The sequence below is a fragment of the Salvelinus fontinalis genome, chromosome 5, assembly GCF_029448725.1.
Source record: "Salvelinus fontinalis isolate EN_2023a chromosome 5, ASM2944872v1, whole genome shotgun sequence".
Lineage (NCBI taxonomy): Eukaryota > Metazoa > Chordata > Actinopteri > Salmoniformes > Salmonidae > Salvelinus > Salvelinus fontinalis.
Genome location: NC_074669.1, coordinates 20,314,583 through 20,332,058, shown reverse-complemented (window position 1 = coordinate 20,332,058; position 17,476 = coordinate 20,314,583). Strand labels below are relative to the sequence as shown.

Below are 17,476 nucleotides of genomic sequence, written 5' to 3'. Positions count from 1 at the left end.
CCCAAAACAACAAAACATAAACATTCCCCATGTCACACCCTGACCTAACTAAAATAATAAAGAAAACAAAGAATAATAAGGCCAGGGCGTGACAATGCTTCCTGGTATAAGCAGCTCTTTTTTTCAACTGCTCAATTAAAAGCAGTGATCGATGAGGGGTTTATTTCCAGGCATCCGTGACTGGCATGATGCAGGAGCAGCAGGTGTGTCAGGGGTCGATGTGGAGACTGGCAGGGGCTGGGTGGAGGAGCCAGGCAGGCCTAAGGAAACATGTTGCCCACTGGTGCAGGGAGCCTGGGGAGGAAGAGCTTCTGCTCTCCCTGTCTGATGAACACTGGGAGGCTGCTACAGGAAGTGCCCCGGGGTGTAGGTACTTCTTTATAAATGGATCCTGTCCATGGCAGAGCAGGTCTGAGGGATGGGGTGCTGACTGACGCCACCCTCTAGAGCCCCCACCCTCTAGAGCCCCCACCCTCCCCGCAGCAGCAGGAGTGGCAAATCAGCTTCATTCAATTTCAGATGGCACAACGGATCTGGCATTGGCATATCCCTACATTTACTCCTGGTTCCAGTATTCTTGGTTGATCTGTGCGTAATTTTATTGCGATCATTGAAAATGATGTTAGCTCATTTCTAAAGACAGCCTTGCTATTCTAGATCTAATTATCTCAACAAGTTGCCTTCCATCAATCCATTCTCTTATGAATGAATGTAACCCTGACATTCATTCATAAGAGAATGTCAATATTTGTTCAACCAGAAATGTACTTAAACAGTTTTAAAAATGGCCACCTGTTGTGTTTGAATGTCTTTGTTTACTATTATAATCCATCTACAAGCACTATTTGGCTTTTCCTCATGCTTGTTTAAAATCATCCTGTATGTAATATACACAGTGGGGTCCATAATTATTGGCATCCTTGATAAATATATGCAAAAAAAAATGTTTTCAATAAATAATACAAATACTGAGCTATATTGTATGCAAAAAAAATGGGGTAATTATTGAGACCCCTGTTTTCAATACTCTAGCACCCTCCCCTAGCGAGGATACCAATACTGAATCTTTTTCTAAAATGTTCTATGAGATTGGAGATCTTAGACCATTTCTCCATACAGATTTTAGACCATTCCTCCTTGATATCCTTTGTCTGCGCTTGTGGACTGCCTTTTTCAATTCAAACCACAGGCTTTCAATGGGGTTCAAGTCCAGAGAATGAGATGGTCATTGCAAAATGTCATTTTTTTTGGTCAATTAACAATTTCTTTGAGGATTTTGATTAGTTCTTGGAATTATTGGTTTGCTGGAAGATCTACTTGCGGCCCAGTGTCAGCCTCCTGGCAGAGGCAACCAGGTTTTGGGCTAAAATGTCCTGGTACTTGCGACATCGCAAATCTCCTATAAGGAGATGCCCTTGATCAGTGTACAAGAGGTAACCATACCTCTGGTGGATGGAGCCCTCAGACCCTCCAGAGGCTGTAACCCCTTGCTATTATAGGCCAATATAATAGCTTCCACAATCCAATGTGATAAGCATTGACGAGAGAGGGGCCTCCCCTTGCAGAGGGCAGGCGTGTGGCTCCTTATCATGAGGGGAGAGGTTCACCTCATTTGCAACTCGACCTGTCTGTCTCTGACAGATGTGCGCGATTGGTTTTTCGAGCTTCTGAGATTCAGGTGAATCCTACATGTGAGATATGGAAACGAGTAATTGAAAGAGAACCCAGACTCAGCCACAGCGATTCATTATTTTACCCCATGTGTGTAATAAGATTTGAAGCCAACCTAAGAACATGTGCACAGATGCACCCTGTATCTCATTCCATCTCCACTGCTATTTTTAACCTGTTTTAGAGCGGGAGCCAGCGCAAACTTGTCAATGTGACTCACACGTCCCCACGAGCCCTCATTACAAAGCCCCTTCGTGGATAAATGACAGTTTTCTCAGAAGGCATTTCATGAATGATAAAACAGAATTATACATATATTGGGATAAAAAACCTAGAAGTTTCTCCGCAGCCCCATACCTCCTCAATACAGGCCAATTATAAGACAATACTGTAGATACACTTGTTCCTGGAGAAATCACACTTCTCACATTGGATGATATAAACACACATGGCTTTGTTTAAATGACTGTTGACTGAGTGAAGAAGAGATTTTACACACAATTTAAATAAATAAGGAAGGACTTGGTATTGATTGTCAGGAAGGTTGTTGCAACATGTGGGGAGTCGCGATAACTCTGACTGCCGCCAATTAAATGTGAGCGCTGACTTTTGGCTGAGAGGAGCCTGTTGCCGTGGATACCTCTCTCTATCCTCCCCCCTATCTCTCTCTCTCTCTCTCTGAGTGCAGTGTCAATGGTCTTCTTGCAGCTGCTCTTTGTGTCTGAGGGGATGGAGGTACAGTAGGGTGTGGTTGTGGAGGAGGGCCCTGACAGAGAGAATCATGGTAGGTTGTCCTCTTGCACATGTAAGAGGACAGGAGTTTTCTATAAATCCTGGTTGAATATAGTTTGCTCAGTGCTCCCATTAGAGCAGGTCAGGAAGTATTTAATCACAGCAGAATGTCAGAAGTGTTACTGTATTGGAGCTTTTGTTTATTTAGTTATTTAATGCTCAGAAGATAAGGGGCGTCCCTGTGTGACCCTCCAGGCAGCAACTCCAGCTGACAGCTCTGTTTGCATTGATCTCCCCCCCCCCGTCCTCCTCCCTCTCCACTGAGCAGATTTAGGATCCCTCATTCTCTACCTCATTTTTCCACACAGCCAAAATAAATCCAGTGTCCACGCACAAAATTAGAGAAATGTGCAACGTTCGCTCATCCCTGTGGCACATTTAAACCTACAATCACCAGGGGTTCCTTGGCAAGCTTGTGGTAAAGTGCCCTTTTTTGTAGAATCAGCCTCCTGCTCTTCCCACACATCCCCAGCACGCCCAGACTTGCCTCTCCTCCAGCTTTCCCTCCAGCTTTCAGGGTTATGGCCTGTCTCCTGCTATTGTCCTCAGCTACTGTGGACAACAGTCTCCTGCCCCTCTCCTCTCCATGGCTGGAGAGGAGACAGGACAGCATCAGGGCATTGTGAGGAGCTGACAGTCAGGTTCTCTGTGAGTCAGCCAGCTGTATGGAGGAGAGGAGGAGGCAACAACAGCACTGCAAGGTGCTCAGCAGCAGGCTGGATTAACACTGGTCTGCCTGCCAACAGAGAAGTCAGAAGAATAGATGCATCCTGACATTAAATCAATGAGAGGGATTTTCATCAAATGTCTTAGGAATGTAAGGCAGTAGGAAGGGGGTGTTTTAGATAGGTGTGATGATACTGTCATCCTGATTGAGGATTATTCGGCCTCAGCACACTATGATATCTCTCTCCTTTTGGGATGGAAATTCTGCATTATGTCTTTGTTTTGTAATCTCACAGGTTACAAAAATTAGAAGAATAGTGTTTATGTTAAGTATATTGTGACAAAGTATTCTTCCTTAACTTGTTGCTTCACTCCGTTTGAGTACATGATCCTCGCCACCATCATCGCCAACTGTATCGTCCTAGCCCTGGAGCAGCACCTGCCTGGAGAGGACAAGACCCCCATGTCTAAGAGACTGGTGAGTAAACCTTCTACCAATACACTGTGTCTTAAGTCAGTCATCATCAGTGGGGTTCTCCATCCATGCAGAAGCTTACTTCAAAAACACAATTTCCCTCCCAATTCCTTATTCATGAAATTTGGTATTTAATTGTAATCTGACATTTTCTCCAAAGATTGGAGAGAATTAGATAGTTGCAGCAAAACGAGAACACTTAATCTTGTTTTATGACATTCGAGTACATTGTTAGCTTGGACATTAGTTGTATTTTATTTTCTATTGTAGTCTTTGTTGTTATTATTTGATTTGTTTTTGTTATTTTATATTATGTGTTGACTAAGATTGGGGATGGGGTGGTGCGCCAGGGGTATGTTTTGGATGGGGTAGGGCACCAGAGGTATGTTTGGGTGAGGGGTGAGAGGGTGGGGTTGTTCAAAAAGGGCAGAAATTGTATTGTTTTTTATTGATTTTATTGCCATCGTAATCCAATAAAAACAATTGTTCACAAAATAATTTTTTGTGAAAGGCGTATAAAAACTTCTGAGTTCCTGTGTTCATTTCCTGCATTATGTATTAATTAATTCTGAATGCAGTATACCTATTGTGTCACGGCTGTTGGAAAAAGAGGACCAAGGTGCAGCGTGGTGAGCATACATGTTCCTTTATTAAACAAGACGCCGAACAACAACAAACAAGACGCTAACAACAAACAATAAACACTACAAAAAACAAACCGTGAAGCTCAAAGGCAATGTGCCCTAAACAAAGTCAACTTCCCACAAAGACAGGTGGGAAAAAAGGATACCTAAGTATGGTTCCCAATCAGAGACAACGATAGACAGCTGTCCCTGATTGAGAACCATACTTGGCCAAAACATAGAAAGAGAAAATCATAGAAACACAAAACATAGAATGCCCACCCCAACTCACGCCCTGACCAAACCAAAATAGAGACATAAAAAGGATCTCTAAGGTCAGGGCGTGACATATTGAGCCATGGCATAGACCATAAAGTTCCAAAATGGGACCTCTGAGTTCCCCGCTGCCTCATAATGCCAAATCATTGATTATCTTTGAGACACATTTAACAGACATCAAATATTACACTTGAACCAAATAGAGTACAAATAACTGTATATACTATAGCATTCTATCAAATGGGTGTTTTTGGCATGTCCCAGTTATCCCCTCTAACTCGTTAGCAGCTCGTTAGTTTTACAGGTGTGTTTAATAGAGTGAGAAACTAGCTGGATTAATTGGTTCTCATTCGATAAATAGCTATTACAGCTATTATATATATATATATAAATGGCAACCTGTTCCTTTGTTCGGTTGAGAAAAGCTGAGGACAGGGGAGACTGAACATCTACAGTTGAAGTCGGAAGTTTACACACACCTTTGCCAAATACATTTAACTCAGTTTTTCACAATTCCTGACATTTAATCCTAGTAAACATTCCCTGTCTTAGGTCAGTTAGGATCACCACTTTATTTTAAGAATGTGAAATGTCAGAATAATATTAGAAAGAATGATTTATTTAAGCTTTTATTTATTTCATCACATTCCCAGTGGGTCAGAAGTTTGCATACACTCAATTAGTATTTGGTAGCATTGCCTTTAAATTGTTTAACTTGGGTCAAATGTTAGCCTTCCACAAACTTCCCACAATAAGTTGGGTGAATTTTGGCCCATTCCTCCTGAGCTAGTGTACCTGAGTCAGGTTTGCAAGCTTCCTTGCTCGCACACGCTTTCTCAGTTCTGCCCACAAATTTTCCATAGGATTGAGGTAAGGGCTTTGTGATGGCCACTCCAACACCTTGACTTTGTTGTCCTTTAGCCATTTTACCACAACTTTGGAAGTATGCTTGGGGTCATTGTCCATTTGGAAGACCCATTTGTGACCAAGCTTTAACTTCATGACTGTTGTCTTGAGATGTTGCTTCAATATATCCACATAATTTCCCCACCTCATGATGCCATCTATTTTGTGAGGTGCACCAGTCCGTCCTGCAGCAAAGCACCCCCACAACATGATGCTGCCACCCTTGTGCTTCACGGTTGGGATGGTGTTCTTCGGCTTGCAAGCCTCCCCCTTTTTCCTCCAAACATAACGATGGTCATTATGGCCAAACAGTTCTATTTTTGTTTCATCAGACCAGAGGACATTTCTCCAAAAAGTACGATCTTTGTCACCATGTGCAGTTGCAACCTGTAGTCTGGCTTTTTATGGCAGTTTTGGAGCAGTGATTTCTTCCTTGTTGAGCGGCCTTTCAGGTTCTGTCGATATAGGACTCATTTTACTGTGGATATAGATACTTTTGTACCTGTTTCCTCCAGCATATTCACAAGGTCCTTTGCTGTTGTTCTGGGATTGATTTGCACTTTTTGCACCAAAGTGCGTTCATCTCTAGGAGACAGAACGCGTCTCCTTCCTGAGCGGTGTGACGGCTGCGTGGTCCCATGGTGTTTATACTTGTGTATTATTGGTTGTACAGATGAACGTGGTACCTTCAGGCATTTGGAAATTGCTTCCAAGGATGAACCAGACTTGGAGGTCTACAATTTCTGAGGTCTTGGCTGATTTCTTTTGATTTTCCCATGATGTCAAGCAAAGAGGTACTGAGTTTGAAGGTAGGCCTTGAAATACATCCACAGGTACACCTCCATTTGACTCAAATGATGTCAATTAGCCTATCAGAAGCTTCTAAAGCCATGACATCATTTTCTGGAATTTTCCAAGCTGTTTGAAGGCACAGTCAACTCGGTGTATGTAAACTTCTGACCCACTGGAGTTACGATTCAGTAAATTATAAGGGATATAATCTGTTTGTAAACAATTGTTGGAAAAATGACTTGTGTCATGCACAAAGTAGATGTCCTAACCGACTTGCCAAAACTATAGTTTGTTAACAAGAAATTTGTGGAGTGGTTGAAAAACAAGTTTTAATGACTCCAACCTAAGTGTATGTAAACTTCCGACTTCAACTGTATATATATTTTTTTATGTATATGATCATGCTAATTGTACCTCTGTGAGCACATGAGAGTGCTTACCTGCCTGCTGAGAGAAAAATGTAATTAACCCTTTCCTGAGCACATTTAAGAGTCTGAGAGAAGCCTTTGAAATGGGCAAAACAGAAAGGATTGGAAAATAATTGCTTGTTTTGACCTGTAGTATATGTCTTCTTTAGGGGAATGTCTCATTATTTTTGTATTTAATTTTCAACAGATTTAAGTATTTTTCCATGAACCTAAAGCGTGATAAATGCCCACACAAATGCTGTTACTACGTATGCTTTATTCTTTAACCTTTCATGTTAACATGACCACTTTGTACTGTAGTCGTGTGATATGTCCATTTTCTATTCACAGGAAAAGACAGAGCCTTACTTCATTGGGATGTTCTGCTTTGAAGCTGGGATTAAAGTGGTGGCATTGGGATTTGTATTCCATAAAGGCTCCTACCTGAGAAACGGCTGGAACGTCATGGATTTCATTGTGGTTCTGAGTGGGTGAGTACGGTAGGCTGTCTCAGTCAGCTGAAACACTACAGGACTTTTAACTATTACTGCTGAATAACACCCTCCTGTTATAACAACCTGTTCATGGCTGCTTGCTCAAATAAGACTGGTGTATTGCACTAGCTTAGTTAATTTGATAGATTTTTGAAAGGTTTTATTACAATCAAATCAAATTGTATTGGTCACATACACGTGTTTAGCAGATGTTATTGTGGGTGTAGCGAAATGCTTGTGCTTCTAGCTCCGAAAGGGCAGTAATATCTAACAAGTAATATCTAACAATTTCACAACCCAATACACACAAATCAAAGAATTAAGAGTATATAAATATATGGACGAGCAATATCAGAGCGGCATAGACTAAGATACAGTAGAATAAAATAGAATACAGTATATACATATGAGATGAGTAATGCAAAATATATAAACATTATTAAAGTGACTAGTGTTCCATTTATTAAAGTGGACAGTGATTTCAAGTCTATGTATATAGGCAGCAGCCTCTAATGTGCTAGTGGTGGCTATTTAACAGTCTGATAGCCTTGAGATATAAGCTGTTTTTCAGTCTCTCGGTCCCAGCCTTGATGCACCTGTACTGACCTCGCCTTCTGGATGATAGCGTGGTGAACAGGCATTGGCTCAGGTGGTTGTTGTCCTTGATGATCTTTTTGGCCTTCCTGTGACATTGTGTGCTGTAGGTGTCCTCTATGGCAGGTAGTTTGCCCCCGGTGCTGCGTTGGGCAGACCGCACCACCCTCTGGAGAGCCCTGCGGTTGCGGGCGGCGCAGTTGCCGTACCATGCGGTGATACAGCCCGACAGGATGCTCTCAATTGTGCATCTGTAAAAGTTTGTGAGGGTTTTAGGTGCCAACATTATTGAATGTTTGTCAATGTTATTGGCATGTTTAATGGACTATTTCACATGTATCAGACTTTATCAGATGGATGGTTATCTGTTCATTCATTTCCTGGAAGGAGTTAATTTAATTTCTGATGCAAATATCATGGCACATCTTCTCAGTTCAGATGCCAAAAACAAAACACTGTCTGTGAAATAATCCAATCTTGCGGACGCACAGCTTTAGGGCTCTTTGTGTCTTTCACTAAAATAACACACAATAATTCAGGTCACCTTCAGGCTTTTACACACAATGGAAAGGAATACATTTCCCACTGTCTTGACTCCTGGAGCAAATTATTGCAGTGGAAACTGGAAAGGTTATTTGCAGATCTTAAAGGGGTGAGGAATTCTCTTGAGAGGCTTTAAGATGAAGACAGTTTATTTTCTTAACAGCGCTGCCTGTTACATTTTAGTCATTTAGCAGATGTTCTTATCCAGGTCAAAATTGCAGAAGTTTCACCTAGTCAACTCGGGGATTCGAACCAGCGACCTTTTGGTTACTGGCCCAATGCGCTTAACTGCTAGGCTACTTGCTACCCCTGTTGAAAAGAGCAGAGCCAACTCTGGTTCAATACACACACATATGCACACAGATTAAATATTAATCCATTCCATAGTGCAAAAGTACAAAGCGTGGCAAGGTTCTTACAGAATTTTACATGATTCTCTGCATTTCAATATTAATGAGTGCAGGCTTGCAGTGCTGAATAAGGCCCAGCTCTCTGCTGAAAGGAGGAGAGGAGAGAGGGATGGGGTGGGGTGGGAGAGGGGTGTCAGACTGTAGCTGTGGAGCTCTTTTCTGTGGAGCCATGCCCTGATAATGTCTCCTCCCCCACAGTGCCCATCACCCCCAACTTCACCCATCCTCTCTGGCTGTGTGTCATGACGTGTGTGTGGATGGTCATATGTGGAGATGTTAGCCTTGTCAGATAATCCCAGCCAGGTGAGAGGGGGGTGGTCTGGCTGTAGCTACTACTGGCAATTTACCTGTCTAACATCAGCTCGCTTGCACTGAGGTGGGAGTGGTGGCAATATTTGAGGTGTGTTTTCAAAAACTATTGCAAGGTGACAACTTCATGGATCACAAATTGTGATATTTAAGACCAACAAAAAGCAGGTCTTAGCGGTAACGCAGATGGTAATGACATGGATTTGAGAATGGAAGTAAAACCTATCCAGCCGTGACGCACAGTGCCTATATGCTCATATAACCCTTGTATTTAGAAACATAAGAAACTAATCACTGAAGCTTAATTAAAATAATATGTTTAGGAGCTGCAACAGTGAGCGGACATCCCATTTCTATCATTATTTTAGCCAGCTCTCGTTATTATTTTGGACGTGCGTAAAACCCCCTCCATGTAGGCTAATTGGAGTTGATGACAATGCAATACATAATAGACCGTAAATACACAGCATGGAGCACGTTCTGATTGGCCATTGAGGGGTCAAGCCTTGACACCTACAACTTATTTATTAATAAAAACCCAGTCCTTTCACGCCACCGGCAGCTACTGTTTTCATAATTCCTGCTGTGAAAATATCAAAAACATTTCTGACACAGCCCTGACCTATACCATTGTGTAAGGGTTCTTAAAATTGAGCCCATAACCCACTGAAGTTGATTGAAACTAATGTACATCAAAATCCGTATTTTTAAGGTAGAGATGTCTGTATGGGCTGCGTCTCAGTCAACTGCATCTGCCTATGTTGGCCTTCTGCATCTGCAGTGGAAAGTGGCATAGCTACAGCGCTGTTTGTCAGACCATCATGGAAACGTCTGTAGCATCCAAATGGTTAAGTCTACAAACTAAGCAGTCCAAATTCAACATTTTATCAAATCATTTTTCAATATCATTTTTTTATACCAACGGGGGTCCTAAAATTCAAACTCAAATAGCTAAATGATCCATGGTATGGCCATCTTTAAACAATTCCATATGTTATATTAGTATAACCCCCTATCCCAAAGGCTTAGACTTGTAGAGCTTAATGTCAAACAATAGCAATGTAAATTGAATAAAAAATGAATCATATAGTGTGAGGAAAAAACTGTCTGCTTATGAGATCATTTTGCTAATTTCCTCAAATTGCTTGGCTTACCAGGCATACAGTATGGACTAGACAAAATAGCTATTTAGCAAAAAACTATTTAGCAAAAAAAAAAAAAATCAGAAACAAGAATTTAGCTAGGACTGTCTGGAAGTCGTCTGAGTGGGGAGAGAAACTGATAAACCGGCTGTTATTGGCAGAGAGTTTCAGAACTCCCTTTGTTAATAATAGTTTGTTAACCAATTGACCTCATGGTGATGTCATCCCGGAAAGCTGAAACTCCTGCCCATGCAAACCTGCTGATTACGAAGTCCTATGTAGATTGTACTTTCAACCAGCAACTATCAGGAAATATAACTGCTACAATTGTTTTCACACTTTTACAGTGTTAGTTTCATCAGCTATTGTACAATATGATATAAAACACAGCATTTTGACTGCACTGGGTATTTAATGCAATGTTCAGAGGGGTTTTCTATTCCAGTTTAGATGACTGTATTTGGCAGTAGTTTCTTACCTCACCTGTCAGTTACTGGCCCTTGCCAAATGATGTCAGCTTCCAGATGTATCAATATAGCATTTCATATAATTGTATTACTCTTAGTGAACACGTTTCACTTTCCAGCACTGACAGCTAGACAGGTTGACAACTGTATCGCGTTTTCTCCACTTTGAACGTACAGAGAGAGTTGAATGATTCATGGACCTGGATGGTAGAAGACATCTGCTTTCTGACTGATAGTAAATCAGAGCACATATCAGCTCCCAGTCAAGCATGTGTGACATCAGGCCTTGCAGTCTGTTATCATGAATACAGCATGACCAGTATATTTCACATGAAACAGTCTATAGCATGACGACAGTATGCCCCAATCTCAGTTTATGTACAGCCACCACTATGGGGGGACTTGATATAGTTTGGAGGTAAATCGCTTGTAGGTTTAATTTCATTCATTTTTGGTATAATGAAGTGAGGTTTAGATGCTTTTTTCTTTATTATTGTTCTGTCCACGGCAACCATAATATAATGCAATGAATCTCCCACTCGCAGTTGCTCTTTCTCACAGACACACAAACTTGCAAATCCGGCAGGGGTTTGCAACCTTATTAAGAAATGTGTGATTATGAGATTTGGTGGTAATAGTGGATGAGTCATCAGTATCCATTAGCTTTTAAAGAACAGACATGTGCAGACAGAGGTCAGAGGGAAAAGGAACTGTTTAAGGCAGGGATCATCAACTAGATTCAACCACGGACGGAACATAATAAAACAAATATTTTTAGACTGCAAATGAACCGTAAGAAGCCTAAACATATATAATATTTGACTAAAACATAATCATTTCAAACCTTGATTACATTTGGGAACATTGTCCTGCGTAGGGTGCCATCTTGCGGATGGGATGTTAAAACGGGTGTCCTGACTCTCTGTGGTCATTCAAAATCCCATGGCGCTTATTGTAAGAGTAGGGGTGTTCACCCCGGTGTCTTGGCTAAATAACAAACCTGGCCACATTTCACCATGGCAACCTAATCATCCCCCTCATTCCTAATGGGCATATATCACCTTTCCACCTTATAGGTGATGTGTGGTGAGCATTTTGGCACAAAAATGGTCACTGTGCATCACTGAGGTGGGTGCTACACATTTCCCCCTACTATGTAAAGTGCTTTGAGTACCTCAGTTGGTAGAAAAGTGCTATATAAATCCAATCAATCATTTTGAATTATTATTATTTGTTTACGGTCACATATGTCTCTCTATTATGGGTGGGAATACTTGGGAACAGATTTCCGAAATTAAAATCACTTGGAGTTGATTTCATGGTGTTTTTACAGTCGTTTTTGTCCAACAATGAAAATTCAGTTGGGGAACCCTGGTTTAAGGGCTCAACAGTATATTTCTCTGATATTAGGAGTAATGCTGTCCTCTGCTGTAATTGTATTCAACTATACTGTAAGTTAAGTGAAAGAGGAAGGGATTTTGTGTGTGCATGCATGTGTGAGCGATATCTCTGTACTTAAGTGTCTTGTGTGTTTGTGGAAGCTTAAGGGGAGGTTAACACAGGAAGTAAGGATTACCAGTACACAATTATTTAAATGATACACTAGATGACTGATAGGGGGCGCATTGTTGAAGCCTCCATCTTGGCACTCCCCCACCAGTGTAAAAAAAAATAATAATCCGCATTCGTCTTTTATTATTCATTATTCATTTTTCTCCCCGATTGGTAGTTACAGTCTTATCTCATTGCTGCAACTCCCATTCAGACTCGGGAGAGGCGAAGGTTGTGAGCCGTGCGTCCTCCAAAACACAACCCAGCCATGCCGCTCTGCTTCTTAACACAATGTCTGCTTCACCCAGAAACACCAATGTGTCAGAGGAAACACCGTACACCTGGCAACCGTGTCAGCATGCATTGTGCCCGGTCCACCACAGGAGTCACTAGTGCACAATGGAACAAGAACATCCTTGCCGGCCAAAATATCCTCTAACCTGGACGACGCTGAGCCAATTGCGCGCCACCCCATGGGTCTCCCGGTTGCGGCTGGCTGCAACAGTGCCTTGACTCGAACAAGGATCTCGAGTGGATGTCACTGAAATGCATTGCCTGCATTGCCTTAGACCACTGCGCCACTCGGGAGGCCTGCGTTCGTCTTTGCCACATGTATTCTATTACAAACACCTAAGTGCATACTTTTAAATTAGTTATGTGTGCAAAATATACAAATAAAAAATCAAATAAAAATATTAAACCATTTTCCTTAAAAACATTTTTGGGGGAGATTACTAATGTTAATGTCTCCACTAGAACAACAAAAATACTGAAATGTATGTACATTTTGTCCTTGAAAAATGTAATTGAAATACTTTTTTTCTCCATCTACCGCATCTACCGCTTATTTTTGTATTGTATAGTTTTTGTGCTTATTAAATCATGGAAACTTACCATTGGTCCTCCGATCCTTCTCGCCTCTCCTCATCTGAGGAGGAGGAAGAGCTAGACTGCCGTTACAGAACCACCCACCTAACCCGGACCAAGCAACGTGGCTACGGGCAGCAGCAGCGGCCCACTACACAGGAATCCTGGACATGGGAGGAAATTATGAACGGTAAATGACCCTGGGCTAAGGTTGGAAAGGATTGCCTCCCATGGGAACAGCTGGAGGCAGCTAGGAGAGCAGAGGCAACCGGAGAGAGGAACCGGCGTTATGAAGGTACGCGGCTAGCACGGAAACCCGAGAAGAAATCCCAAACATTTCTGGGGTGGGGGCTAAAGGGTAGTGTGGCGAAGGCAGGTAGGAAACCTGCGCCCACTTCCCATGCTTACCGTGGAGAGCGGGGGTACGGGCAGACACCGTGTTATGCGGAAGAGCGCACAGTGTCTCCTGTACATGTGCATAGCCCGGTGCGGGTTATTCCACCTCCCCGCACTGGCCGGGCTAGATTGAGCATTGAGCCAAGTGCCATGAAGCCGGCTCAACATATCTGGCCTCCAGTACGTCTCCTCGGGCCGGTGTACATGGCACCAGCCTTACGCATGGTGTCCCTGGTTCGCCAACACAGCCCAGTGTGGGTTATTCCACCTCCCCGCACTGGACGGGCTACGGGGAGCATTCAACCAGGTAAGGTTGGGCAGGCTCGGTGCTCAAGGGAGCCAGTACGCCTGCACGGTCCGGTATATCCGGCGCCACCTTCCCGACCCAGCCCAGTACCATCAGTGCCTACACCACGCACCAGGCTTCCAGTGCGTCTCCAGAGCCCTGTTCCTCCTCCACGCACTCTCCCTGTGGTGCGTGTCTCCAGCCCAGTACCTCCAGTTCCGGCACCACGCACCAAGCCTCCTGTGCGTCTCCAGAGCCCTGTACGCACTGTTCCTTCTCCCCGCACTCGCCCTGAAGTGCGTGCCCTCAGCCCGGTACCACCAGTGCCGGTACCACGCACCAGGCCTATAGTGCGCCTCGAGAGTCCAGTGTGCCCTGTTCCTGCTCTCCGCACTAGCCTTGAGGTGCGTGTCTCCAGTCCGGTACCACCAGTTCCGGCACCACGCACCAGGCCTACTGTGTGCCTCAGCAGGTCGGAGTCGGCCATCTGCCCAGCGCCGCCTGCGCTTCACGTCTGCCTAGCGCCGTCTGAGCTGCTTGCTTGCCCAGCGCCGTCTGAGCCATCCGTCTGCCCAGCGCCGTCTGAGCCATCCGTCTGCCCAGCGCCATCTGAGCCATCCGTCTGCCCAGCGCCATCTGAGCCATCCGTCTGCCCAGCGCCATCTGAGCCGCCCGTCTGTCCCGAGCCATTGGAGCCGCCCGTCTGTCCCGAGCCATTAGAGCCGTCCGTCAGTCAGGAGCCACTAGAGCCGTCAGTCAGTCAGGAGCCGCCAGAGCCGCCAGCCGGTCAGGAGCCGCCAGAGCCGCCAGCCAGTCAGGAGCTGCCAGAGCCGCCAGCCAGTCAGGAGCTGCCAGAGCCGCCAGCCAGTCATGAGCTGCCCTCCAGTCATGAGCTGCCCTCCAGTCATGAGCTGCCCTCCAGTCAGGAGCTGCCCCTCAGTCCGGAGCTGCCATTAGTCCGGAGCTGCCTCTCTGTCCGGAGCTGCCCTTCAATCCGGAGTTGCCTCTCTGTCCTGAGCTACCTCTCTGTCCTGAGCTACCTCTCTGTCCTGAGCTACCTCTCTGTCCTGAGCTACCGCTCTGTCCTGAGCTGTCTCCTAAATCTAGGGGGAACCTTTGTGAAGGTTCCTAGACCAGGGTCGGGGGCGAGGGTCGCCACTCAAAGGACGCTAAGGAGGGGGACAAAGACAATGGTGGAGTGGTGTCCTCGTCCTGTGCCGGAGCCGCCACCGCGGACAGATGCCCACCCAGACCCCCCCTTGAGTTTTAGGGGTGCGTTCGGAGTCCGCACCTCAGGAGGGGGGTACTGTCACGTCCTGACCAGAGTTCTTATGTGTTGTGCTTGTTTTAGTGTTGGTCAGGACGTGAGCTGGGTGGGCATTCTATGTTGTGTGTCTAGTTTGTCTGTTTCTGTGTTCTCGTTCAAATATTTTTTTATTGAACACACACAGGAATGGTGTATAGGTATGAAAGGCAGGTATACAATTTTTAACTAAACATAAAAGAGCAGACAGAAATAAAAAGATCCAGAGTTCTGGGTATAAAGCAATTATTACAAAACAAGACATACAAAACAAGGACAGGTAGAAAGAAAGAGGGTGGGTGTCACCCCCCCTTATTCCCCCCCTTTATCCCTCCCCCCCTTTATCCCTTCCCCTTATACCCCTCCCCGCTGCTCGGGTGGCGGTGCCAGCACGTGCTGCCCAGAGGTGGATTAAAATATTACAATGGAGAGTGCGTTAAAAAGTACAAATTCACAGCGCCGAATGGTCCAAGTAAGAGAGGAAAGGCTGCCAGATCTGATCAAATGTTAATCATTTATTGTTCAGAATATATCTAATCCTTTCTAAGTGTACAGTGTTTGCCAATTCGCTGAGCCATAATTTGGTAGTGGGCGCTTCCCTCTTTTTCCAGAACAACAAGATTAGTTTTTTTGCCGAAATGAGACTGTAAGAGATTAGTTGTTTTTGGGGGTTGGTTAGTCCGATTAGGGAATCAGACACTCCCAGGATTATCAGAAGCGGGTCTGGGTCAATTGAAGTCTCCAGAACTTCAGAGAGGATCCTAAAAATTCCACACCAGTAACCATGCAAGCTAGAGCATAGGGCAAAGCAGTGGAGAAGTGTACCCTGTGCAGCCTGACATTTATCACACAAAGGGGATGTATCAGGAAATATCCTATGCTATTTGGTTTTGGAATAGTGTAATCTGTGTAATACCTTGAATTGTATGAGCCGATGTCTGGAGTTAATGGAGCAGGTGTGGATATACTCCAAGCTATCTTCCCAGTCTGCCATCGAAATGTCAGTCCCTAGTTCTTCCTCCCATTTTGCCTTAATGGCCTCTGTAGAGGGTGTGCTAACCGATTGAAAAGAGTTATATAAACGAGATATCAGTTTGTCTGAGGTGGGGGATGTTTTTATGCATCCGTCAAACATGGAAGGCTTAGCGTTCCCAAATGTTGGGAGGTGTTTCCTAACATAGTCTCTGATTTGTAGGTATCTGAAAAAGTTATTTCTGGGAAGATTATAAGTTTCCCTCAGCAACTCAAAGGAAGCAAAGGTCCCTTCTATATATAAATCCCCTATGGAACTTATCCCCAACTCTCCCCATTGCTCAAAGGTGTTATCAAGGTTGGAGGGGGCAAAGGAGGGGTTCCTGGCAACAGGGAGCATGAATGACATTGGTCTAAGTTCAAAGTGGTTTTTAATTTGCTTCCAGATTCGGACTGTGCAATGTATAATAGGATTGTTACGATAAAGTGACCTCTCCAGATTGACAGGCGACAAAATCACAGCACCAATAGAGAAGGGGTGACACTCCTCCCGCTCCATACTAAGCCAGCTGGGTGACGGACGTGCGTCATCCAGCAAAAACGTAACCGCACGGAGGTTAGCGGCCCAATAATAAAATATAAAATTTGGGAGAGACAATCCTCCTTCCATCTTGGATTTGCAGAGGTGTTTTTTACCTATCCTGTGTGTTTTATAATCCCAGATGAAAGGATTGATAATTGAGTCCAGTTGTTTATGAAAGGATTTAGGTATGAATACTGGGATGTTCTGGTATAGGTAGAGCAGTTGTGGGAGGAAGACCATTTTAATGGCATTAATTCTTCCGAGCAGAGAAATTGGGAGAGTTCTCCAAAATTGTATGTTTGTTTTTAGTTTTTGCATCAGCGAGGGGAAATTCTCTTTAAATAGTAAGGAATATTGTTTGGTAACTACAATTCCTAGATAGGTAAATTTTTCTGAAGATAACTTAAGTGGAAGATGTTCTAGCCAGGAGGTGTTTTGTAACCGTATGGGCATTAATTCACTCTTGTTCCAATTTATTCTGTATCCCGAGAAGGTACCAAACAAATTAATCACATCAAGAATAGCTGGAATACTAGCTTGGGGTTCTGTTACATAGAGGAGAATGTCATCTGCGTATAGGGAAATCTTATTTAGAGTATCTTTAGTATTACAGCCGTGTATTGCTGCATCTGATCTAATCGTCTGAGCGAGAGGTTCAATGATTAGGGTGAAGAGCATAGGCGACAGCGCACAACCCTGCCTTGTCCCTCTGTAGAGGTTAAATCGGGGCGACAATGATTGGTTAGTGAGTATTCTCGCACAGGGGTTCCTATATAAAAGCTGGATCCAATTTATGAACCCATCTCCAATATTAAATTTCTGTAGGACTTTGAATAGATAGGACCACTCAACTTGGTCAAAAGCCTTCTCGGCGTCAAGAGATATAACGGCAAGGTCCATGTTTGGTAACCTCTGAGAATACATAATGTTGAAGAGGCGCCTGAGATT

The 17,476-nt window shown here is 43.9% G+C and overlaps 1 protein-coding gene across 1 annotated transcript in view; it reads left to right on the top strand.

Annotated features, from left to right (window-relative positions):
• The window catches only part of LOC129855285 (voltage-dependent R-type calcium channel subunit alpha-1E-like), a 173,695-nt gene that overhangs the window by 44,550 nt on the left and 111,669 nt on the right, over positions 1-17,476 (top strand). The window contains exons 3-4 of the mRNA XM_055922777.1: positions 3,502-3,607; positions 6,963-7,102. Of these exons, the coding sequence (XP_055778752.1) occupies positions 3,502-3,607; positions 6,963-7,102 (246 nt within the window). The remainder of the gene's footprint in view (positions 1-3,501; positions 3,608-6,962; positions 7,103-17,476) is intronic.